General features: G+C 38.6%; 1 protein-coding gene across 3 annotated transcripts in view; it reads left to right on the top strand.

Moving 5' to 3' along the window:
* DCTD (dCMP deaminase) overlaps positions 1–26,998 on the top strand; it is a 201,541-nt gene that overhangs the window by 11,430 nt on the left and 163,113 nt on the right. The window contains exon 1 of one of the 3 annotated variants that reach the window (XM_064417826.1): positions 672–709. The exons of 1 other annotated variant lie outside the window; for it this stretch is intronic. In XM_064417826.1, coding sequence (XP_064273896.1) covers positions 687–709 — 23 coding nt within the window. In that variant the 5' untranslated portion in view covers positions 672–686. Of the gene's footprint in view, positions 1–671; positions 710–4,997; positions 5,108–26,998 lie in introns of those variants that run through there. One more of the 3 variants, XM_064417825.1, reaches the window with a different exon arrangement.

Raw genomic sequence — 26,998 nt, 5'->3', positions numbered from 1 at the left:
CAATTTTTTCTTGTTCAAGGTATGGCTGTGATAATGACCATTTCATAACAGGAACATAGATTTTAAAAAAATGATATAGCTTAGAAAAAGACACACACAGAGTAAGTTATCAAAAGTTGGGTATTTTAAATTTTTTAAAATTCTTTTTGATGTTATCTTCAATTAGGTTTGTTGTGTTTTTTTTTTTTACTGTGCCTGCCAGAAAAATATATGCATGCACAGCTAGATATCTCTGACTTTTAAAGTCATGGCACTTGGCAAAATGCTTTTAAAGAGAGAAACACAAAAGCCAACATTATCCATGAAAACTATGTAAATATTTATAAGCAGTATATGTTTGATTTCTGTTCTTTTAAAAAAATATTTATTTATTTTTAAAATCCATCTGCTGCTACCAGATGATAAATATTTAAATCAAATTTGTGCCTGGGATACAAGGGCACTATTTCTTCCTGAAGGGACATAATAAATTTGATACTGTAGGCCCAGCCTCAGTTCCCCAGCTCAAACAGCATAGCAGGCACTTTGTTGGGGTACATTTATAGAGTTGTATGAAAAAGCTTCCTGTCTGGTAGGCTGTAAACAAGTGATCATTTTGCCTAATCTCCTTCAGGAGATTTCCTAGAGGCTGGACTGGAATATGTCCCCTGGGAAAATACCTCATTTTGCCTGAAAGACTCTAAGCAATGGTGACTTACCACCTCCTCAGGTAAGTTGTTCCAATGTCTAGTTACCCCCACTGCTAAGAAATCGCATAATTTCAATCCTGAATTTGTCTGACTCCAGTTTCCATTCTTTATGTCTTTTTATGTTTCTGTCTGCAAGACTGAAAAGCTCACCCTACAATCAAGTACCTTTTCTGTGTGTGTATATCTGGGTGCAGTGGTCCAGTCACCACTCTTCTCTGACAGATTTAACAGATGTCTCAAACCTTATACCTTAGGTGTTATTTTTCAACCTCTGGATAATTTTTTCTGCCCTCTGAATTTTTATTTTTTTTTCCTAGTGCTTATGTATCCTTCTTGAATCAAGGGCACTGCTTTTTCTGATGCTGTGTGTAGAGCAAGGTCACATCCTAATAGTTACTCCCTTTTTTCATACAGAGGAAAATCTGTTATTATGTATTACAGCTGACATTTGCTGATACATTGCATGTGTCAATAGATTGGTAAATAAGGTGCCTGGAACTGCATTCTCAATGTGTGCTCTCACTTACTAATGCATACTCTGGATTAAAGGACAATGTCCATCAGATCTTCTGCACACAACGTTCCTTTTTGCTACTTAGATGATCCATAAATCCCACAATACATAGAAATTGCAATTCCCCTTTGCTAAATAAAGAGGGAAAGGATATATATATTGTCAGGAGTTTATTTTGTTCTTCCTGTAGGAGAGGTCCTACATTAGGAAGAGAACTATTCTATTGCTGTGCTCAGAGTAGAAGAAATAAGAGAAGAATAAGGGTGAAGAAGCACTGACTTCTGTGAAAGCTCTGAGTGACTGTCTTTCTGGGCAGCAGGGGAGTGGAAATAGCACCCAGTTAGGAGTTTTACCCAAGAAAAGCTGAGATTTAATAGAACTGGCTGGCTTATGTCTGGACACATACAAAACTGGTAAGAAAAACATTGTCATTAATAGCTTGTGTGAGTTTGAAATACACTTACTTACTTGTTTATCTCATTTTGCACATGTACAAAAAATGCTCTGAGTACAGGTGTATGACTTTAATTCCTGTGGTAAGGAATTATATAAAATCACAGAAATGTTTGGGAAGGATATGTGCAAATCATCTAGTCCTGCTCTGTGCTTGATGCAGGCTGTTGCCAACATTCACTTAGGAATGGACCTCCTTTGTAAATCTGAAAATGTTCCCCTTAGCTCTTCCAACTGCTTATCTATCACACCTTTTTCTTATTGCTCTATCAGACAGGCAAATCTTATTCAGCTCTAACATGAACTCAGGGAACATCACTGCCAGGAAGAAAAAAACCTGTTCTTTTACTTCTTCAAATTTCTTGAGTTTAGTTAGGCATGATCCTGTCTAATGTAGGCTATATGACTGTGGATGCTGGTGCACAAATGGTAAAAGAGCAGTTAGGAGCATTCAAGAGGAACTGCTTATGCAGCACAGCTTTCTAATGTAATCACAATGCTTCCAGTTTGCCAGTACAAAAAAAAGTGCGATCATCTGGTTCTCCTCCTCCTCCTTGGCCATGCATTTCCATTTTTCTGGTGGCCATGGCAAGCTGAGCTAGAAGAAAACAAACCTCACCATAAAAACTAAGTAATTGCTGAATAATTTATTGAATAGCAGTGCCAGTTGGGACAGACTTGTATGGAGCTGCTCTTTTCAGTGGCAGCTAACCATTTAGTTGGCTTTGCTGCAATGAGAAATTTCGTCTCTGAAGTACAGTTCCACAGCAGTTTATCCTTATCAAAGTCAGAGCTATCGTAGTCTGTCCTGGTATTTTTGCAGCTGAGCAGGGGGCTGGTCCAGAGAGCTTTGCAGCCAAGAACTAAGCTTGAACTAAACCCCAAAGAATCCTGCTTGTTCTCCACTGATTTCAGGGAGTTGATGTATGTGAAAATGAATCACTCCTTTATACAGTGAGTTTTAAACTTGTGACCTGACCTGATGCTACTGTGCTGGAACATGTGGTGGGAAGGGGAAGGGAGAAAGGCTGGATTGGGAATTTATGTCCTCAGACATGGACAATGTCCATGATTTCATTTTTTTGTTTCCTGAAGCATATTATTGATGTGACTTTCTGTGTTCACAGTAGTTCTTAAGATTATTGTAAAATTATGAAAGAGATCTGTCTTGTATGTAAACATGCAGGGTCAATATTCTGTGGATCATTCTGGACTCAGTGATTATTGAATGACAGCTTGTGTTTGCAGGGTGTGACTCAGTGACTGAGAGGGTCTCTTCCAGTCTTACATTTTTAGCTGTACCTTTGCTAAGAGTATCCTAGTGTTAATACTGTTAAGAACTCATTTTTCTTAATTTGACATTAGTTAGCCACTTTTTAATTTGTTGCCTTTGGTACTATTCCATCCTTCACTACTGTATTACTTTAACAGCAGAGTGAGAGAGAAAGAAAGGGATAATTTTTGCTCTTAGTTGTGCTAAAGATTTTCCCCAAATGCAGCCATTAGAGACCAGCTGCAGACAAAACAGCACAGGCAGTTGATTTTTCAACAATGTTGGATTTTGAGCTCCTGTCTGCAGTAATTAATTAGCTCCATTGCTGAGCCGGCTCCCTGCGGGACTGCGTGATCATTAGTGCCAAAGCCAGGAAGGGAGCATGAACTCCCAAACCCCTGAGAAACTACTGCAGCAACTCTTGTCATCTATAGAGCATTTCAAGAACATTTCAAGTGACACTGGTAGAAAAGATTCACTTTCTCATCTGTATGAAGGCCTTGCTCAGATTCAGTTAGACTGCTGGCTGGGACCAGGCAAATCTACTTCCTGGGCAAGGTTTTGTCAAAGGCTATCTAAAACCCAAAGGGTTGCTCTCAGCTAGTTCATCTTAATTTTGCTGATATGTAGAGAGAATTATAGAAGACTTGAGAGACATCAGGGTACAAATCAATGGTGATATACGGTACTGGGGCTGCTGTGCCAAAAGCTAGCCCAGAACCAAGTATCTGTCAGCTAAAAGTCAAACTTGGATGCAGCAGAGACAAAAATGAATCCAAACATGCCAAGATGAAAGTGCTGGCATGAAATTACACAACTTCCTTCAGGTGCAGAAAACCAGCAGACACTGAGATTATTTACAAATCACTTTTATGAACTACTTTTTGTAGGCTTGGGATGCAGTGTAATGTAGTTTAATCTCTTCTCTCATTCCCCATGCTTGTTTCAGAAGAGAACAAGAAATTTAATCCAAACAAAGGATTAAGAAATTTCAATAACTGGACAACTGCCATTATCAAAACAATGAGCCAGCTCTTTACATGCTTATTCTCGATTGAATTGAAGTCAATGACTACATCAGAGGGAGGAGAACTGGAATGCAGAAAGAGGAAATGAAAAGTCTAGAAGTGATACACAATTATTTTACCTATTATGCACTTCTAGCAACGCATCACATAAACAAAGCAGCTCTGAGAAAGGATCTCTCCTCACTGGAGAATAAAGTTAGGGAAAACTTTTGAGAGATGGACAGAGGAAAGAGAAATGAGATTTAATATAGATAAATGTAAGGTAATACACCTGGGAAGAAATAATAATCATCCTATATACAAAATCAGGAGCTGCTCTTTAGAAAACAGTAATAGAGAGGAAAGCCTGGGAGCAGTGTTTTATAATTAATTATTGCAGACAGGAACTCAAAACCTAACACTGGGGCAAAACCCAAATACATTCTTATTCTGGACCAGCACAAGAGGTTTGTTTCTACAGTGAGTACACAGAGATCAGGGAGCTGGCAACAACACAAGGAAAATATTAAACTTATGGCTGTGATGTTATTAATTCCATTTATAAGCTACAGACTTGACTGCTGATACCCAAGCTTTTGGTTTTCTATTTGCTGAATAGGTAAAACAATAAAACATGTCTAAGATAAAAACTCTTGATGAGTTTGTAGAAGGGTACCTTATTTTTTTCTTGTCCTCATATTTAAATGCAGAACTGTGGCTTAAAAATTATGAAATTTAACCTAGACAAGATGGTGGAAGCAAATCCCCTTTCCTAAAGAAAAACATTATATTTGAAAACCGTATAGAGAGAATTAAAACAATGTAACAATTCCATAACTCAGTGAAAGGGAATCTGTTGGCAAGAAGCGAAGGCCAAATGTAGAGCTATGCTATTATTTAGGTGAGAAATGTTGGTCAGTATATGAATTTAGCAGGTAGAAAACAAAGATATTACAAGTAACTGTGTTCCACCAAAACCAGATGAACATTACTATGCTGAGAAGACAGTGTCATGTGAAAGCCTGCCAGACAACCCAGACGGCGTGCCATGAAGAGCTGTCTGATTGCAAGACCTGATGGCTGTGTATTTAGAAGTTCACAACTTGAGGATCAGAATGAAACACAAATTGATTCTAGTCCTAGAAAAGGAAAGGAGGAAAACCCTAACAAGGTATAGTATGTAGAATATTAAAGATTTACAGGACTATTTCCTCTTACTGGTGCTGTGACTTAGTATCACAGGGTAATCCTGTCCTTGATTCCTTACAGGCTATGCTAGAAAGATGGCATCTCTCCTCACTATAAAGCAGCTTTGGAGTGGTATAATTTCTTCACAGGGTGGATATAGCTTGTGCTCACACCACCAGGCTGTATGCAAGCACAGAAAGAGGCATTCATTATCCCACAGGCAACTTTTCCTCCTCCTGGGAAAAGAATGGTGGATCATTTGTTAGAGCCCTATATGTCAAAAGGCTTAAAAAAAAAAAAGTGCAAAATAATTTTTTTTAAATATGAAAAAGGAAAAAAACCCCAAAATATAAAAGCTCACAAAAGTGACATTCCATCTTCTATCTGAGAAGGCAGATAAAGCTACATAATTAGTCAGGGAAGGATCATTCCCTTTCTCCCCACAGCCTCCAGAGGATAAACTCCAGATAAGCCTTTTGGAGACTGCAGAGCTCCAACTGCAGAGGGTTTTAGTCTGTGAAAGACGTTTGGAGCACGCAATAATTAGCAGCTCACAGCTGAATTTTGCTAGCTGTCACAGTATTTGTTACTATCACTGCATGAAAGTACTCCTGTAAGTCTCCTGAGTCTTCCTAAATGTGTGCTGTAGTCTGATTTGTCCACATGGAACTTTTTAATAGAAAATTTGGTCAGTGTACAACACTTAAAGGCTTACAGCAAATCCCTTTTCCATGGCAGAACACCACCTGGACAGAATGAGAAAATAAAAGTTCTTTTCTTGGACAAAGCAGGAATTCCTTTACTCTTTATACTATATCCAGGCCCTTGCAATCCAGGAGGATTCAGTATGCTGGGAGAATCAATGGGTAGCCTGCTAATCCAAATCCACATCTTCTTTGTTTCCCCAAATCAGTGCTCAAGAGTTCTGGCAGAAGACAGGCCTTTTCTTAAGACTTGCCCTTCATCTCTGCTTGCTCACAGTTTTTAAATCCCAGTGGGAAAACTGTAGAGACAGTGGGAGAAAGACAGAAAATATATTGTAATTCCTTTAAACTCAATTGAGATTCACCTGTGTTTTAAGAAAGCAAACACCAAGAACTGTCTGGGTTACCTTGAATTTAGTTGTGCTTAAGTGTTTCAGGACTGATACTGTTTTTGAGATAGTCTTCATTACTGCTGCTTTCCGGACCACAGTCTCAGATTTGGATAAATTTCTTACCTGTATTTCTAACCTTTAATTACAGATCACTTAATGGTAGATGCACTTGTGCTGTCTCTGTTCTCATCCAAAACAGCTGTTCAAGTTGTTAATCTGTGGGCTGTGCTTTGTTTTCAACAGTTGATGTCTGTCCTGTTCCTGCTTTTTAGCTTTTTCAGGTATGCTTGGCTTACCTTCTCTTCTCAGCTCCCATGGTTTCTCTACCCCCCAAGAAAACCAGCTGCCAGGAGCTATGTGCATAACATATATGCACTTAACAACACTTTCATTGTCTTTCTGTCCAATTGCAAAGGTCATTTTCTCAGCTCATTGTTCCAGTCCTGTCACCCCTCTTTTTTTGCACAATGCCATTGGCTCTCTTTCTTCACTGCATGAAATACAAATGACTTCTCTTTACTTTTCAAGCCATGTCTAATCTACATCACCAAGAAGTATCCCTCACTGCCATTATACAAACGATACCAGTATTTTAAGGCAGTCTTGTACATTCACTTTCATGCTTTCACCGGTGCTGCTGATTATGCATAGCACAAAATCTGTGTAATAGCCCTAAACACTTCTTTCTCTTCTTTTTCAAGCATCAAGTCTCTGCCTCGAGCTTTGTAAGAGTCTGAGCATAGCTACATAACGCTTTTGCTTTTTTCATATGAACCAGTTATAACCTCTTCCAGCTCATCTTCTCTCTATAAGGCAAAACAGTTTGTTGTTTTTTTGTCTGTACAGTGCAAGCTACAGTGAGGATGGGTTTAGGTGTAATTTTAAGATTAGTATTAACAATAAAAATACAGCAAACCAAATTATTTGTCTTGTTTCTAAGTCTGTAGGATACTTCCAGGAAGTAGTTCCAACATAGGCTGTTTAATTTGCCATACCAAAGTTGCTTAAGTCTGTGGATTCCAGGCATAAATTTGCCGCAGGGACTAGGAGAGAAAGAGGGGGACTGGAACTGTGCCTTTTCTGACAGATGACTGTTACTGGCTTAGTAGAATTACCAGAATGCACCCTGAGGGGCTGTAGTCACTGTTTGATTCATTCAGTGAGAACCATGCTCAGCATGGAGCGATGCGGGCATGGTGATGTGTTTTACAGGTCCCTTACCAGGATCATAGCCAAATTCACCCACAGTGCTGACTGGACAAACATCTGGCCACATTTCTTTTAGCATGGAACTATGAGTGCTTCTGCAAAATTCTGTTTTATGGAGAGCTAATATAAAATGGCATTCCCCCCCATTTCTGCTCCTTTTCTTTTGGAAATTCTGTTGTTTTTTTCATCTCCTGTATAGGTAAAGTGAATAATATAGAGTAAAGAATATTCTATTATAAGTTATACTTTAAAAAAACTTAAGGCTTAAAAGGCTTAAGACAGGAGCAGAAATTAGAATAATAGTCAGAGTATGAAATTTAAGATTCCTAGAGACTTAAAATATCACTGAGAGGTGGACAAAAAGCTAGAGAAATGAGATCTACATGCTTTCAATGTTTAGCAGCTAGAAGATCACATTTTCATTCATGACCACAAAGTGTCTGTTTTATTCAGGAAAAATGAGTCTTGTCAAATAGCTTTCATATCGTTCTTTGGCAAGATTACAAGTACTTTTGATAAAGATGACTCTATTGACATAATACACTAGTTTATGTAGGGCATTTGTTTTATTCTGTGTGGCAGCCTACATTAAAGAGATGTATGGGAAGCAAAAATTTAAAAAGTGTTTTTCTATATGGTTGTTTGCCATGTCACAGCTCCCTGCAATATTCCTGGCTCCTTTCTGTGTTTTTACTTTATTGCCTTGTAATGCCTCTAGTTTAAAAATGCCCAGTCTTTGCATAATGTCTAGCATTTTGAAGTATTCAGAATACCAAACAATGGGCACAGGAACCAAACCAGTTTGTCAAGGATTTGGCCTTTTCTATGTACAACTCAAAACTCTAAGGTAGTCATGTCTTCTGTATTTTATAAAATAAGTATTATCAGGTTCCTAATTGAATTAATCAGTGATGCGGCCATGCAATAAAGCTCATGAACTGCTGAGCCCAGTGCAGGGCATGACTCCATCCAGTGCACAGTGGATAAATATACCTTTAAAAATATCCAGTTATCATTTTCATGCTGTTGGACTAATCACAAGAGAATCTGTGGACTGAATAGTGAAAGGGTGAAAACTACTCTCAAAGCTCCCAGTAAGAGTGAGCCCTCAGTAGTGTGAACACATATGCCAGATGAGAAGAGAGAGCTTCAGTTCCTCTGTGGTCTTGATGAGTCCCTGATGCCATTCACTGATACTAAGTTATACAAAGTTTAATCTCAGTGATGTCAGTACAATTCTCAACACAATTCTCAGCAGATGTCTTAGTAATTTCTCCATGCAGGCAATGAAAGGCGAAACCATTTTTTTTCCCTAGCACTCAGGAACAAATAGCACTGATAATAAAATGTCTCTTTACTTGTTTACTAGTCTGGCTAATTAAGGTGACGGGCCATGAAGTTTCAGAGTATTTATGCTTTTAACAGGTGGAGTATACACCTAGTAATCACCTATAGATAGCTGACTCTAGTATTCAGGAAGACTTGATTCCCAAGCTGCAAACCCTATTATTCATCTGGGTACTAAGTGTTGATTCTACCAGGTATGTGGTGAAAAGGTCTTTGACTTAAGTAATTCAAATGACATAAACACTCTATGAGTAAATCACACAGACAACATCTCTGACTACGGATGAGGAAGGCTCTCTCCTTCTTTATCAGAAAAAGTCTCCAAGGCTACACATTATTGTCTTTTTAGCCATTAATGTGTAGAGAGCTGGAGCCCTGAATATTTGGTTGATGAGTGTAGGAAACAAGCCAGTACAGAAATTACTTTTTGTAAGATCTGTTCATTTGACAGCAGTCAAAACATTTCATTTTCTTCAAAAGTATATTTTGATTGAGCCAATACTACAAGAATAGGCATTGTGTATTTAATTTTATTAAACTAAAAATGGTGCTATTTGCTATGAGAGAGACAAAATTAAATACGCTTTTTAGTGGCTTATAATCATCTGGTATCTCCTAAAGTAACAAAGTACAACCTGAACTGTGTTAAAGAAAGTTTCTTGGGATTGTGAATATGTCTGTAACAAGTGACTAGTGTTATCAACAGAGCTTTTAAGTGAAGGCTTTACTGTTGTGGGCTTGTCTGACTTGGATAACAAACTCTTTTAGTATTTCAGCCCATAAATCCTGAACAGAAAGATACTATTCTCTTGTGTCTCTGACAAACTAAAAGAGAATCTTTGTTTGCAGAGCTCCCCAGAGTTAACACAGTACTAGTTAATGATTTCACCATGGTAATTACTTTCTAGGGTCTGTCAGTCAGGCAGTTTTAATGTATGCAGAATGGGCTGCATCGATTTTGTGCAACATTACTGTTTTACCTGGTTTCATGCTACTTGTCTAGCAACCTGCCCATAACAAGTTCTGAATATATGGACCAATTTACCATAGAATCCTAGAATGGTTTGGGTTGCAAGGGATCTTAAATATAATTTAGTTCCAACCCCCCTGCCAGGTTGCTCCAAACCTCATCCAACGTGACCTTGAACACTTCCAGGAATGGGGTATTTGCAATTGCTCAGGGCAACCTGTTCCAGTGTCTCACCAAAGATTTTTTTCCTAATATCTAATCTAAACCTACTCTCTCTCTCAGTTTAAATCCATTCCCCCTTGTCCTGTCATTACATGTCCATATAAAAGGTCTCTGGCTTTCCTCTAGGCCCCCTTCAGATATTGGAAGGCTGCAAGTAAGTGTTCCCGGAGTCTTCTTTTCTCCAGGCTGAGCAATCTCAACAGCCTTGCCTTACAGGAGATGTGCTCCATTCCTCAGATCATCTTGGAGTCTGTCTTCTGGACTCACTCCAACAGGTTTATGTCCTTCCTATACTGGGGACCCCAGGGCTGGATGCAGCATTCCAGATGGAGTCTTGGGATCTCACCAGAGAGAGGAGAGGGTCAGAATCACCTCCCTTGCTCTGCTAGCCATGCTGCTTTTGATGCAGCCCAAGACACGTTTGGCTTTCTGGGCTATGAGAGTACATTGCCAGCTCATATCTAGCTTCTTATCCACCAACATCTCTAAGTCCTTCCTGGCAGGGCTGCTCTTGATCCTTTTGTCCCCCAGCCTGTTTTGATATCAGGGACTGCCCCAACCCAAGTGCAGCACCTTGCACTTAGTCTTGTAAACCTTATGACATTCCCATGGCCCAGCTTCTGGAGCTTGTCCAGGTCCCTCTGGATGACATCCCATCCCTCAGGTGTGTCAACAGCACCACTCAGCTTGGGGTCATTTGCAAATTTGCTGAGGGTGCACTTGATCCCTTCATTTATGTCATTAATAAAGATATTAAATAGCACTGGTCCAAGTATGGGCTCCTGAGGGACTCCTTCAGCCATCCAACTAATTCCCAATCCACCCGTTAAATCCCTCTCTCTCCAGTTTAAAGGGAATGATGTTGTGAGGGTCACTGTGAAAGGCTTTACAAAATTCCAGATAAATGACATTTGTGTAGCTTCCCTTGTCCACTGATGTAGCCACTAGGGTGGCTAGCCACCAAAGAAGGCCACTAGGGTGGTCAGGCAAGACTTGCCCTTTGGTCAGTCTGTGCTAGGTGTCTCAAATCAGCTTCCTGTCTTCCATGTGCCTTTAGCACAGCTTCTATGGCAATCTCTTCCATGACCTTCCCAGACACAGAGGTGGTCATTCCCAGGGTCCTTCTTTCTACTTTCTCTAAAGATGGGCACTATTGTTTCCCTTTTTCTAGTCACCTGGGACTTCACCTGACTGCCATGACTTTTTAAATGTCCTGGAGAGTGCTTGGCAACTACATCAGCCAATTTCCTCAGGACTCTGGGGTGTACCTCATTGGGTCCCACAGCCTTATGTACATTCTGGTTCCTCAGAAAGAACTTGATTTTTGCAATCAGAGGGACTTTGCTCCCCCAGTCCTCATCTGGCTGTCCATCCACTGCAGAGGTGTAGGAAAAGAGGTTCCATTGAAGACATTGAAGACTGTTGAGTAACAGTCTTTTTCTGCTCTGTTGTTACCGATTTTATATGTCAAGTTTGAGAAGAAAATAGTTTTTGAATATCAAAACCTTGGAGTCCTGCAAGTTTTGTGAATATGGAGAGGTGGGTAGAGAGAAGATCACATGGGGATTCCCATGGTGCAAAAGTTTTGGAAGGGGCTCAGCTATTGCCATTTTCCTTTGATACTCTCGGTCACCAGTTGGTATAGGTCTAACTCAGAAATTACACATCATGAGCTGTGTCTTGCCATGCTCACAGGTAGGGGACATGGTGGACTAAAATGTACATGAAATGGTATCTGTCGATTTATAAAAGTGCTTTTATCCACTGTGCACTTGATTTAGTCCAGCCCTAAATTAGCAGTTCTTGAGATTTGTACCATGTTGCATCACTGGTTTCTATGTGCTTTATTCAAACAATATCATCTAATAATACTTCTTTTATAAAATAAGGATAAAGCAGGTCTAATCTAATTGCAGTTTTGAGGTGTAATTAGAAAGGGACAGATCCTTGATTAAGTTCGGTGGTTCCTATACCTGTTGTTTTGATATTCTGAATACCATGAGACATTAAAATTGATGCAAAGATTGGACTTTTTTAAAACATGAGTTCATTGAGTATGCTTGCCAATGTTTGTAAAGGACTCTGGCACTCAGTTGGAGTGCTGACATTGGTTTCAATTACTGTGTGATGAGTCCCTTTGTCGTTGAAATCATCATGTTTAAAGGTATAAATAGGCAAAGCAACTGGCTAATAAAATTTAAAGTGAAAAAAATCAGTTTTAGTATGTTTGTAGAAGCTAGGTCATGACTTTTTACAGCACAACAGTTGGAGTCACAGCTTGGAGAGACTTGAGAACATCTGTTATTTCTGTTGAAAAATACAAGTACATTGAGTAACTCACACCTTTGAAATTCCTTTGTGGGGGTGGAAGACAGCCTCTCCCCAACACAAAGCTGATTTACTCAGGATTTGGAAAACATTTCACTAGTTCATCCTTTAGAACTTTCATAATTCAGACACAAATGTTCTTTGGAGGGAAGCTTTGAAAAGGTTTTTCCTGTGAGGTTTGTTGTTTCCAGAAGGAAAGGCTAAAATGACTTACATATTTGCAATACATAGAAGTTAATTTTACATGTAGGCTTCTTTAGTATATAAAATACATGAAGTTGCTGTCTTAAAACAAAACAGAAGAAATCTAGTTACAATCTATGATCCAACACCTAATTTCTTTTGTACATGCTATATTATTTGTAATGGATCTTTGGAAATCTGTTTACATCTGTAGCAAGTCCTAGAGACAAGGAAAAAATCAGTGGAAGCTGAAAGCATTTCTTATCATCAACATACCTATCAAGTAATATACATGTTACATTCCTGGGCAGATGCATCACAACCCATCATGGAAAAAATTTATTTATTTTTTAAACCCTCTGAAGATGCATGCTGTGTGCCAGCATACACCAAGGACTTAATGTTTCACTCACATATTCTATTGACCCTTTAACTTGCATCAGCCAAGAGGCCTGTTCTGTGGGCTTGTCTGAAGGGTCTGAGTGACAGCCATTTGAGAAGGCAGATTCCTGGACAGGCTGATGTGCCCAAAATGCCAAGGAGAGCGTATTACTTTCACTGCAGACATACTAGGCTGTCTAGCAGGCAGTATCTGGTAAGTAAATGAAGGAACAGAGAGAACGTGGCAGAAATGTGGAAAGAGGTGTAGAGCATGGAGCCTACATGGAGAAAAATATCTTTGGGTGTGAAAGGACGTGCAAGTAGGAAATAGAAAACCATTATAAGGCTGTGGACTGGAAGCAAATAATGACTACAAGTGGAAATGGGCACATCTATGAAAGTGTTCTGTGGCCTATTCCCATTTTCATCGCTAGACTAGGTGTCTGTTTAGGTGATATGTCCCATGACATATGGATTTTCTTGCAAGAGCTGTATAATGCAACAGTTTTGGCAGGTGGAAAGCTGCAATTCTCTTTGGGACAGCTAATCCATTGAATAGAACGTGGTAGTTGAACAATAACTCCCCAGAAACTCTGCAACAATTCACCCAGGAGAAGTTTGGTTATAGATTAACCCCAGATAAGGGCATTGATTGGTTAGGCAAACTAAACATCAGTTCAGTTTAACTCAGCATAATAGATTTTGTTCAACTTTTCCTAACAGAATAGAAATAGTTCAGGAAAACTGTGATTTGGACACTTTGTTTTCCAGGGAAATACAAAACAAAACATTTTGGAAAACATTCCCAACTTCCTTTAAATGAAACAACTTTCTGTGTAATTTAGATTAGGTTTAGTACAAATGGGAAACTGACAGATGCTTTTTCCTTACTATCTTCCTACACCTCCATGTGATGCCTTGTTAGTTTTCCTCATTTCTCTACTTTTTTCTCTTAATTTATCTGCATTTCTCTTTCCTCTTCATCAAATCAACCAAAAGCACTCTCTCATGTGTTTTTCTAATGTTATTTAGGACTGCAATTCCAGCCTGACGTTAACTTCTCATTTTCTATCTCAGAATCACATACTGAATCTTCTCTCACATTATTAGAAAGCAAGTCCTTCAGTTTTCTTCCCTCTTCGCTCAGCATAGCCATGATTTTAGTTTTCTAGATCAAGACTTCTGTGGGTTTTTTCCTCAGTTATTTTTCTTCCAGCTTCAACTTTGCCCCTAGGAGGAAGAACAAGATAGTGGTTTTGCCTCTTGGATGGCATTCTTCTCTATATGAGTAAGGTTATTGCTGGTTTTGGTGGTGTTTAGTCATTAACAGACAGTTTGCCTCGCAAATATTTGTCAATAATTTGGTTAAATAGTAACAAAAAGTAAACTGTGTGATTGCAACTTGAAAATTCCTTCTCCTGCAGTGATTCAAGCGGTTTAGGCCATACATAAAAGGGAATTTCAGGTTACAGAGTAAAATATTTATAAAAGGGCTTTTTAGCATGGACATGTGTATATGCTGCAAGAACAATCACAAAAGTTATTCCTATTAGAAAGAACATGTAAAAACTAGAAGATAAAAGTTACAAGTTATCTTATTAATAGTTTAAAATATATTAAAATTAAAGAATATACACATTAAACTTTAGAGAGTACAAAGCTTATTTTTCCCCAGAGAAAGAGAAATCATGGCCAGAGTACAAGAGTAGAGATAATTAGAGATTTGTTTCTTTTCTACCTCCCAAGGTAAGGCTTAATCCTACAGTGATCTCTTTATTGAGAGCCAAGTGTTAGTCAAGGAGCCTGCTGCACAGATTTGAAACTAGCATTTACTTAGATGTTTTCAGTATCTGGGAAGCAGCTATCCTATGAATTTATAGTCTGCATTGTTTTTTATTTTGTCCTGCATGGTAATGCACTGACATGAATTCATTACAGATTTGCTAGCTTATATTGTGATATAGAATGAGATTTCCAGCCATGACCAGCAAACCCCCAGAGCCCTGCTGTCCTTTAGCACGGGCAGGGAGTTTGTGCTGGGCACACAATGCCTGGCACACTCTGGCGACGAGCGTAAACCGATTATCTCAGAACAATTTTGCCTTTGAGCATTTCAGCCTCATGTTGCCCCATTGTCAAGCTTGCTTTAAGGACAAATGCTGAAGAAATTTGGGGTTCATTTCAGTGGGATAGATATTAAGCAAATTGGTCTTCTGTGGTTTTAATTTCCAAACTTGGGTTTACAGCCTTGTGGTAAATTTGTTGGCTCTTTTGATTGCCAGGTGAGATGGGAAAGAGAAACATAGCAAAAAGAGAAATATACATGCTGAGGTTAAGTTTTGGGGTTTTGGTATTTATGTACGTGATGTTAAAATCTTCACTCAGCTGAAATTTTGCACTGAAGGATCAGTAACCTAGAGGTGCTGCCTCTCTGATAATAAAGTTCCAACAGACCATGTGCCATGCCCTTGGGTGTCTCAGACTTGGTGGTGCTGGAGAGCTCTCTCATCTCTATAGGTCCCAATGATGTTCAACAATGAGACAACTCCTTCATAACTGGAAATTAATCCTATCACCAATCTGGACTTAACAAGCTCAGGGTCTACGTAAAACACAGTAGCTCAGAAACAGTGGTACTTTTTAGTGGAGGAAATATGGAGCAAGGGTTATTCTGTAGGCTAGGGAGAACAGCCACAATACTTAATAAACCAATCTGTGGGTATCTGTGGGTAACTGTGTAATTTGGATACCATTCTAGAAAGATAAGCGGTTGGTCTAAAGACAAGTGTTTCTGGAAGGGAGGAATTTCAGAGGGTGTGGGTATCCCGGGACCCTATGTGACACATGTGCATTTACACAGTGGTCTGAAGGGTCAGGTAGAGAAAGGGTAGAAAAAAAATTTTGCTGCTTGCTGGGTTGACTTGCTTCACATATTTTTATTTGTGTTTAAAATTAAGTTGACATAGAAAAATTTTACTTTATTAGAGTAGTGAAAATGGAAGAGTGGCCTGTACCCTCTCCTTGTTTATCCAAGGGCTTAATGATTAGGGCATTAATGCACACAGTAGGTGCACAAAGTCCATTTCATTTACTGCCTGCAGGAATTCCAAATGCAATGCCTTAATTGTGAGGCTATAAAATGTTCAAGTATTCTGCTTACTGAATTCTCTTTACTGAAGTTTTGCATGAAATTATTAAATATGCTTTGGATCAGGAAGAGTGAGTGTGTCACTTGCTGGTGAGAGGACTCCCAAAGAAAAGGGAAGGTGAGGGAGTTTGGTTCTTCCAAATAGTTGACATAGGATAGTTGCCAAAAAAAAAGGACTGAAATCCATGTGCCCCCCCCTTGAGCAGATCTCACCACCAAGCTGTAGAGGTTACTTCCTTTACATGCAAAAACTGAGAACTGGGCCATTCAATTGTGTACTTCCATACTGGGTTGAGGAGCAGCTCCTCACTGCTGTTCCTGAACTTGGTGACATGTGATTGCAAGTACTTTGTGTTCAGTTTTGTAGCATTTAAGACAAAAATCTTATGTTTTGTTGGGGAGGGAAGTGGATTTTTTTTTGCTGTTGGGAGGGCTAGTATAGTAACTCAGCAGTTTCCACAAGAACATACCTGTTCACTGGAAACTTCTCCAGTGTAAATGGCATTCCCAGTCAAAAGTGAGTACATGGCATGTGTGTAAGCATACGCAAACAACTGGGACACTCATTTGAAATTTAAGGGACAGAGGTCAAAATCAGTTTGAATAGAGTCTCTTTGATCCCAGCTGAACAACCAAAACTATTTATTCTTCTGGAATGAGCAGGTCTATCTGATTTTATTCCTGTAGGGTTTTAAAGCATAAGGGTCCATCTCAAAGCAAAAAAACCTTGTATTTCTGAAACCACTGCAAATTTTTTGCAATTACAGAAAGCAGTCTCTTTCCTGCCTTCTTCTATGTGAAAAGAATCCTAAAAATTCCTTAATGTCTCTTGTACACATTACAGCAGTGTGCCAAATTTTCACGATAGGGATGGGAAGTTGTTGTGGGATTGGCTCACTGCAGAGGTATAACCCTTAATTAGCAGGAAGGAAGCTTAATGGAGCCTGAGGACCTAATTAGCTTTCAGCTGTGCCTGGGGATTTGAGGAACCTGTGGAAGCAGCTGAGGAGTTGGGCAGGAAAGATCAATGATAGAAGAAAACTCATGTAGTGGAGTTAGTGATAGTGCTTGGCTGCAAGAAAATCACAGTCCACGTGAACTGAGAAGAAAAAAGGAGCTGGAGGAACCAGACTGAGAGCTGGAACTTTACGGTTTGTGCTTTGAGTAAGGAAAGGCTGGGCTCAAATGGGAGGTCTGCAGAGAACTGTGCCATGAGAGGGGCAGAACTACTTGATCTGCAGTGGTGTTTGCCAAAGAATGTAAGAGTTGAGAAGTCTCTGCTCCTCTCTGAGAAGTGTTTCAGCAAGGCCTTAGTGGGCACTCAGAAGGAGGCTCACTTCATTTTGTGATGCTTGCACTTAAATCCTGACTGAGGCTCCAGTTTGCACAGTCCAGCAGGATTTGTATGGCAGCACTGGTGTGGAAACTTGTTGTTTGCACATAGAGATTAGATTGAACAAAGGGAAAAGCTGAGTGGTTTCTTGGAAAGAGGTTGATACCTTTGATCACTTGCCCCACAAATAGCATTAAGCTTTTTCCTTCCCAAAAAAAAAAAAAATGTAGCAAGGTCCATGCATGCCTATGGCAGGGCAGTGGATGCTACATAGCTTTGGTATTCATGTTTCTAAGACAGTTCTTTTTTGCTTTTTTCTTGGCATTCATACTCAGTGTCCTCTCTGTCCCCACCCAGTTATGTGGAATGAGTGCTTGGATGGATTTCTTTCTAATGCCTGAGATAGAGGCTTTTGAAACTCTGCTTTCCAGAAGAGATAGAAGAAGCAGAGCCGACAGACTAGTCGTTACCACAGGGAACTTTTGACTTGTTTGCTTTGTAGGCCTAACTGAACCTGGAATATGTGACTTAAAAGATCTGTTGGTATATTCCCCATGTACCTACCTTAAAAAGGAAGCATTTAATTTACTTAGAGGAGATCTGTCCCACTCTTGTCTAGAACAATTATCTCTTTTGCAAAACCAAAATGGTCTCCCTTATAGCTAGGATACATATTTTGTCTTACCATATAAAGTTATTCAGCTGCTTTTCCCCTACTAATTTATAAATGGGAATTTTCTTCTTTCTTCACTTTCAATGCTTTTAAGTGGCATATATTAGAAAAGGTGCTTGATTTCTCTTACAGAACATAGCTGAACAAAGAATCGTTGCTGTTTGTCTTCTAATAATTTGTCTTCTACCATGGCAAATACCAAAATATTAGCTTCTGCTAATTTGCAGAACTGACATATTCTAATAAGGAATCCTAATAAAACTGGCTCATTACTTCTATTCCTTTTAAACATTAAATTTAAATTACACGCTGGAAACAATTGTATTAGAAACACTTTTATAATTAAGAACTTATTAAGAGTTACTAAAATCCTCCTTATACTTACTTATGTCATCTCATACTTTTATCTGTGTGTCTTAAGGCTCTAATGGCACTAGAAATAATATCTCACAATGCATCTCTCTGTAATTCCCACTGGTATGCTGAAAGATAGTATTAAGAACATCATTAAGAGCATAGTTTCTTTATGTTCCCATAAGCTTTCCATTAATTTGCATTTAGCTGTCTAAACTACAGCAAAGTTAATATTTACAGCAAGTTAATACCTTGCTAATAGAAATGTGAAGCACACTTATTCCTCCTGGTTATTAATACTCCTGTCTGGGCACAGATGTGTCTTCATAGGATGTGCTGATAACAAGTGCACCCAGACTCTTGGTGGGCACACTCAATTCATAAGAGCATTCTGTCCTAAAAGCTTGATTGTACACCAAGCTGTGAAGCCCTCCTGCTTCCAAATGCCCCTGTAGAATGGTGTTGGGAGCAATAGCAAGCAGGCTTTGCTGTAGATAAACAAGTGTATGGATTGAAGAGCAGCAGTGTTGGTTGAGCCCATGGAATGTGTACTGCTCCATTTTGGAAGGCGTGCATGTCCTGTGGGCCTGAGGCTACAATGTAGGCATGGAGAAGAAGAGATATATGTTTGTCCAAGCAGTTAAATGAGGCTTTCTGCACATTTGGGCATGCATTACTGTGTTTGGTGATCAAAAACTGGAAGCACAGATTTGGATTAAATTGCAGGATTCCATACACTGGTACTCCAGCCATGAATCTTCTCTGCCTCTACTACCAGGCTGCTGCTTTTATTTGCTGGTAAGGAAAGGAACAATGCTACAATCTATCCAGATGTGATGAAACAAATATTTTGCTAGAATAAAACATATTTGCATCTATTTGCTACAGTCTGAAGAGATGTGTTTTCTTCCATCAGATGTCGAGGCAGTAAATTTCATTGACTCAACTTGTTTCTCACTGCCAGCAGCCTTCTGTGCCTTGCAGATCTGTTTTTGCTGAGACCATTTCTAATGTTCAAAAGTTGGAAGCGGTTTTAATCTGCTTGTTTAAAAGCTGTCAGAAAGCTGACAAGAATGAATGTTTTCTTTAAGTAGCCTGAGGCTTCCCATCTGATTGTGGGCTGTGCTCCTGGTAGGAATGGGGACCCAGCTTAAGACCAGAGAAAGTTGAGGCAAGTGTTGTTACTTAGCACAACATCTACTTTTATTGTGCACTGGTTGGAGCCCCAGTGAACTTTGGCAATAACATTAAATGTGGCTTTTTCATTGAGCCCTCAGGGAAACTGTTACAGAAGATTTGAATCTTTTCTTTTTGAAAGTCCTGAGGATCATGCACTCTGACACTTTGTCGGTTGTCATAGCATGTCTCAAAGCACTGGGCATTTGTGTGAAGGATCACTCAGCAGTCATATCCTGAAAGGGAAAACAAACTCACAATTGCTTTTGGTTGTGCCAACTGCACTAAGGTATTTGTTTAAATGAAAGCTTTTAGCATAAATACCTATGCATACAGAAACTAATTCAAGTTTTGAGAGTTCTACCTAAAATTTCTGTTTGCTTCCATAACAGCTGTAAGGATGAAATAAATGGAATAGTCTGACAGGAGCCATATGCCCCTTCTCATGTTAGAGCTATAACCATCAGTTCATGGCACACTATTGCACTAGCAATAAAATGTTTGTAAACTACAGAATAAAGGTGTTCAGATGTTGGTCTCTCACATACTGAAGAAGTCAAGCTGCATTTAATTGAAAATCTTTGAACACACTCAGCTCAGGTCATGACATAAGAGAAATTGTAATGTAGGAGAGGTAAGTATAGTGTTAATATCAGTTGTAACTTTCTCTGAGGTATGTAACCATTTGGTTTTGTTTATGAATACACATAAACTGTAGCTGGAAATAACCTCCTAATTGTCTCTTATTTAAGTGGAGAGGAAACTTATTTGTGGGCAAACTGCCTGGAATGGTGGTTCATCACTTTATTACTGACTGATCATGGTTATGCAGAAATATGCCTTTACACTTTGCTTATTCAAATATATAGCAACAGAAGACATTGTGTATGTGAATGATGTTTTTACGTGATTTTTTTAAAAGAACAAGCTCTACTTGAGAAGAAGTAAATCTTCCAAGTCAGAGCTAGTTCATGGTACAGTAAATTATTCCAGCCTTCCTGAAAATGAATACCTGGATACGATAACATTAGCATAAATCCCCAACACTACAGTTATAATAAGCTCAAAGATGTTACCACAACCCTTCACAACACAAACCTTTTTATTTTTGAACTTCTAACATAATTTAGATGACTGTCAGATCTGACTTTTAGGAATTTAGGTAATGGCAAGTATAACAAATTCTAACTTCCATTGCCATATATGTAAGCAGAAGATGATTCTACTACAACTTTACAAAAGTAAGAGGAAATAGAGACTTAGCAGGAGGTGGTTTAATTTTGCTTCACTTGCATTTAGTTCTTCAGGCTTATGTTTCTCATTTTAGCTGGCTTCTGAGTTATGCCTGACATTGTAACATAAGGAAGGTTTATACAATTCTCAGAGCTTGTTCCTAAGTAATCTTTTAGAGACATGGATTTTCTTAATTGATTTTTTTTTTTCCACAATCCTGTTAGGATAATAAAATGAAGGCAGCTATTCTTTATCTGAAGACATATCAGCCTAGTGGCATTTGTCTTCAGATTAGGAATATAAAGTACTAGGAGATTGATTAAAGCAAAATCTTGTATCTTTGCAAATGTTACCGCTGTCATGTCCTTCTAAGTTCTGGTTTGTGTTGATATTGACCTTGGGTTCTTCAGTGGTACCTGAGCCAGAAAGAAAGATGGCTATTATTACTATTAATCAATGCCTGCAGAGGAGCATCTGGGACCAATTATGATGTATTCTAAAGGGACAATCAGGACTATCTGGAATAGAATAAATATTGGCAATATTACTTCATGGGAAGGAAGGAAGCACAGAGTTCTTAGCTCTCTATATCTAGTTGAAATGTTGCTGCTGTAATAGGAGATCCCGAAATTATTTTTTTTATTTATTTTCATTTTTTCCCCCCTACCTGGAGGTCTTGTTTACAGAGAGTGATGTTTGATAACAGGGTTACAGCTGAAGTTGACACCAAAAGGTGTAATTTCATTCAGAATTGCTTATTTTGGCACAAAAATAAAATAAAAGTAGCTAATGCAATTTTAAGAAATCTTTAGGATTCAAAGATAGGGGATAGGTAACAATGACTGTGATTATGGGGCTTGAGATTCATAGCTCACTTGTTATTTACTCTCTAGGATGCTAGTGGGGTCCCAGAGCTATGTATTATTGGAATTTATGGGCAAATGGCAATACAGTAACATGCTGAATTGTTGGAAATGTACATATTTGCAGTGTTTTGATGGAAGACTCTGTGGAAATTAATTTCCTAATTTGGTTTGGTTTCTTTGATGCTCACAAATTCCTTGTGAGGTTATGCAAAATAATTTTGTAGTTCCCTCTAGAAAGTACAGAATGGCTAGGTATGTCAGAATGTAAGAGTTTAGTATTTTTAATCTTCTGTATGTGAGACTAAATACAGGCAGCATGAGGGGAAAATGAGTTGTCCTTGGAGGTGTGTCCACCAGAGATTCTAGAAATCCAATCCTATTATGCAGCATGTTCTTTTTGAGACTTAGGAGCAATAAAGCAACGTATTTTTCTACAAAGTAAAGGCATATCCCCTTTTTGGGATGAATCCTGTTGAATCATGTTCTTGAAATTTGTGCACAACATAGTTTTTATTTATTAATAGCCATTGGATACCTATCTGAGCTGCCAGTGCTTGGTCAGAAATGAGTGAAAAAGATATAAAAACAAAACACATACCCCTTGTTTTTCCTTTTTATATTTGCCTCATCTGGAATCCTGAAAAAAAAATCTGGCATCAATAGGTGATCAAAAAAACTAGACCACTCTATGTCTGTTAAGGAAAATATTGGAGCTGCTGTGTACTTTTCATCTATTCACTCTTGCAGTTACAGCAGGGGCACTGTTTAGATCTATCTTGGTTTATACCCCAGATAACTTAATTTGGTAGGGTTAAGTAGAGAATTATATGCTGCCTAAATTACTGATACTTGCTGTCCTTGTGTAGGTTTGATTTTTATTCATTACTGGATTGTACTTGTGGCATGTTCTTACTCTTTCCTGATTTATAATGGATCTCTTTATTGAATTATTGAGCAAAACTTTTAAATAAAACATCAAAGAATTCTCTTCTACTATCAGTTCTCCTGTAGTCATTAGATGTATCTACCCTTAGGACCACTTTCCTCATCAGAATACTGACACTGCTAGACTTATTGCTAAATGTACTGTGCACTAAAATGTTCATCCAATATAGCCTTTTTTTTTTTTTGTGAAAGTGAAACTATTTGCCTTATAAATATGCATAATTAGTTTGCTTGTTGTACAAGTATTTTCCACAGTAATTGTTTTATTCTTTCTGGCCACCTTAAATGTGGAATAGTTTTTATAAGTGAAGAAAAACAAAGTACTTGCAGAAAATGTAGTTAAATTGCTTCTTAAAAGTATGTCCCTTATCAGAGTAAAGAAAAAGGCTGGAGTTTGTCTTCCAGCCATTGGTCATCTTCCATGTTGTGTGTATTACATACTGCTTTCCTTGGTCTATAGAGCCACTGAATCCAGACTGTGACTTGTGATGATTTCTCAGTGGTCCTGTTTGTGTGAGGGTCCAAACTTAACCTCAGGACTTCTCATTGCCAGTTGTGTAAACTCTACTTGTTCATGCTTGTATTTATTTATTTACCTATATATATTTATATTTTTTTCCCATGGATTAAGACTGACGTGACTTTATGGTTCTGATTTCTATTATACAATAACTTTAGGCTATCTTTGAGTTTCTTGTCACTTTGATAGAAGCAAAGTCTGTCTTTTTTGCCTGGAGGGGGATTAGTGTTTACTTTGCACATAACAAAACAAAGAAGAGGCACAAGGCACTGTTTAGAATGCCAAGAAATAGTTTGTAGTGTAAGTTATATGCTTCAAGAATAAATGCGGCTAGTGGAAACAACATTCAATTTCTGAAAGTAAAGCAGATGCCTAGATTGACAAAAAAAAAAAAAAAAGGAAATTTGGAACAGCTTTGCATTTTTTTTTAATAAATGAATTTACCAGAAGGAATATGCTTGTTTATATTTAAGTGTTTCATTTCTGTGGGCATTATTTAAATATATATTTCTGTCATCTGGCTATTTTTGTGAAAGCTTGAATAGTCTTGCTGGGATATCTGAACTAGAAAGCCCTCCTATTGTGTCTTGTTGTCTAATATATTTTAGTCCCTCAAAGGGAAATAAGTGGAAAAACTTATTTAGGTGCTGATATTAAAAGAAAGGAAAGAGAGCATCTTTCACCATTTGCTAACACTTCTACAGGCAAGAGTTTTTTTGTAGCGTTAGCCTGAGATAAGTTCTTTTGTAGTTAAACAATTTCAGTAAGTGCTTGGATAATTGATGAGCAAGCCATTAAATGCAAAGGCACAACCTCTCGACTTAGGAAGCCCCTGACCTGCATTTATGTGAAAGCTGGCAAAGGTATTGAGGGTATGATATAGCATTATCTCCTTGTCCTGTTGTTCTGCCAGTCCCTGACAGAAATAGGATGCTGGCTAAGCAGTGCTTTGGAGTATGGCTGTAATGTGTGCTCTTAATGCTCCTTCTTGGATTTGGCCCCACCTGGGTGTGTCTGGGTAAAAGAAGACTTTTCTTAATGCTTGGGCCTGTTGGGTATGTTTTCAATTGAAACTCTTTGAGCTCTTGGCTCTCCAACCCACACCCTTGCCCCCCATTTCAAACCAAAATATAGCAAGGGAGTCAAAGGCAGTTCAAGATGTATGTACATACAAACTGCATTATGAATCCTGTGACAACCCCCTTCTGTAACTGCTTCTCATAGCAAAGTCTAACACCAGTGTTTCTTTGCTTTATGATCTAAATTATTTTATTTTTTGCCTCCAGGGCCCTAGATATGTCTCTATAAATTAGGTTTTTATCTGTTTCAGATGCTCATGGCATTGCAGAGTCTGAAGTTTTCTGTATTAATTGTCTAATGCTTCATATACATAGCATTTCAAAGATGTTTTTTATGCTTTAGTTTGCAGCATTTCTGTGAGGCACATTCCCAAAGACAGTTTCTTGTCCCAGTTTGCCCAGCTGACTGTAAATCTTCCTTTACAGATGAAATGTTAGGCTGCTCTCAGCAGCCCTTAGCTTTCTGTCAGTTATTGCTTCTTCTCTGAGCAGTTGGGAACTCCCAAATTATGCATTTGTCGCTTCTGTTTCATTTGCAAGAGTAATTCATTTCTGCCTTTAATTCCTGTTCCAACTGGCAGTGGGGATTGTGGCAGTCCCAGGCTGTGCTGCAGTACCTGACGCTGTAGATCCATCTACTGAAACTTGAGTACCTTCAATCACACTCAAAGATCTTTTTCTGTTACTGGTTGTTTAGGTCATTTAGCAGGCTCTATCAGTGTATTTTCAGTCGTGCTGTTCTCTGATAGAAAGCTAAATCACATGAAAGACAAAGGAGACATTTGTTTTTGTTATCTTTTGTCATGGGAACATGAAAACTTTTCCGTGGCCCGCTTCTGGTTTTGCACAACACATGTAGCTTTGTAGTCAGCAGTGTGTCAGAAGATCCTGTTGCCTGTTGCATTGGGAGTTCAGGCTGTGTCCAGCATGATTGCCATACTCTGATAAGAGCTGTTGCCTCCTCTGACTAGTTTCATTGCAGCTGCTCTCCTCAGTCCCATGAGGATTGCTGGCTTTGCAGCTTGGGCTACCCCAGATCAGCTGGAGGTAAAACCATGTTTTCCTGTCCAAGCCTGAGAAGTTTATTTGCTGTATTTTGTGGAACACAATGTGACCACATCGAAGGTAAATGTTCTGTCTGGTACCTGTGAGATCATTTGAGCACATTCATGTTTTCTGTGCTCTAGAAAATAATCAAAGAGATGTGACTGCACTTTTATTAAGTGGGGAAAAGTGCCACAGCTACATACCAGCACATCTTTTCTTCTCATATGCACTATGCCTCACATGGGCACAGTATTTAGGAACTCAGCTCCAGATCTTTAATCAGATGTTCCCATATATTTTCCCGGCTCTTTCCTCAACCCACCTCATTTTCAGCCTTTCACAATTTGAGCATAATTTAGTTCTGATTCAGAAATCTCAAAAAGGCTGGCATTTGTGGTGATGAAATAAGAGTTTAACAGGGAGCTCAGTGAACATTTCTAAAAGCAGGACCACTTGCAGAGGTGAGCAACAAAGGCTTTTCTGTCATGTTGCATGGAGGGATACTAGCAGGGAGTAGAGGAAGGGTAATGATTGTCAGTCCCCATCTTCCATACATCTGCTAGCAGCTGGGAAAGGGCTTTGTCTTATCAACATCATCAGAGGATGCATGTGTGCTGCAAGAAATGTGAATATTAGACCAGAATTAAAAATGACAGCAAATCATAATGGATTTATGAATATGATTTAATGATGACAACAACCAAAAAATGCTACTTCCTTTAAGGTATTGCAACAAGAGAACAGTTATTTGTAAGAGAGCAGACAGTGCCCATCCCTCTGACAGTGCACATCCCTCTGATTCTGAGTGTTGTTTATAAAGGGAGGACCAAATGTGAGAACATTTGCCTTAGGAAATACAATCCATAATCCAGTGCTTCATTAGAACAGGTTTATTAGGAATGCTGTGTTTATTCTGTCAGCTGAATTTTTTTTAAGGAAAGCTAAGTAACTGTCTATTAGTTGTCCTTTGCTTCATTTTGTCTTGTAAGACAGAGATGGACAAAAGTGACTTTTACGGATTCTTTGAATTTGTATGGAATCTAGATGTGATTTAATTTACCTTTTTGGAGAAACTCTCCTGGTTAAAAGCTTTTCAGCAACCTGCTATCAGTGGTGTTCCTGTGGGTTACAGTCTGTGTAACTGGATATATGGGTCAGATAGTGAAATTCACTTGCACTCTTGGAGGGATATAATGCCCCATTTTTCCATTTACCACAACAGCAGAAAATTCTGTGATCATTGTCCTGTGGAGAAGTGATAATTAGATAAAGAGAAGCATGATAATGTGCTGTAGTATAAAGGGGTTTTAAATGAGTACAGATGTATTGCTCCTAACCACTGAACCTGTACTTTATGAAAATTATCACACACTTGATGCAAGGAGCACTTTCCTCATCTCCTCATCTCATGCCATCTGTGCATCTGGCAGTATATTACAGGAAACTCATTTGTACATTCACTTGGGACTGTATCCTTCCCATTAAGAAAAAAAACAAAAAACCAAGTGATTTTTAGATCATATCTTACAGTGAAAGATACTAGATTTCAAGGAGACTACTGTTGAGATGATTCACTTTTTTCCATTTTATTTCTAGGGCTAGAGTCTTGTTGCCAAAATGTAGATGCCAAAATGCAGAGGCCAAAATGCCAATATACCAGTAAGATGGTGTTGTTCACAATATTTTCAGCTTCAGGGAAGATTTTAACAAAACTTCTGTCCTAAAGTTAGATTTAAATTCCAGACTCTGAGATTTTTACACTGG

This window comes from Passer domesticus, chromosome 4, assembly GCF_036417665.1.
Source record: "Passer domesticus isolate bPasDom1 chromosome 4, bPasDom1.hap1, whole genome shotgun sequence".
In the NCBI taxonomy this organism is placed as follows: Eukaryota; Metazoa; Chordata; class Aves; order Passeriformes; family Passeridae; genus Passer; species Passer domesticus.
Note: the sequence above shows the minus strand (reverse complement) of the source record. Positions and strands in the feature narration are given on the sequence as shown.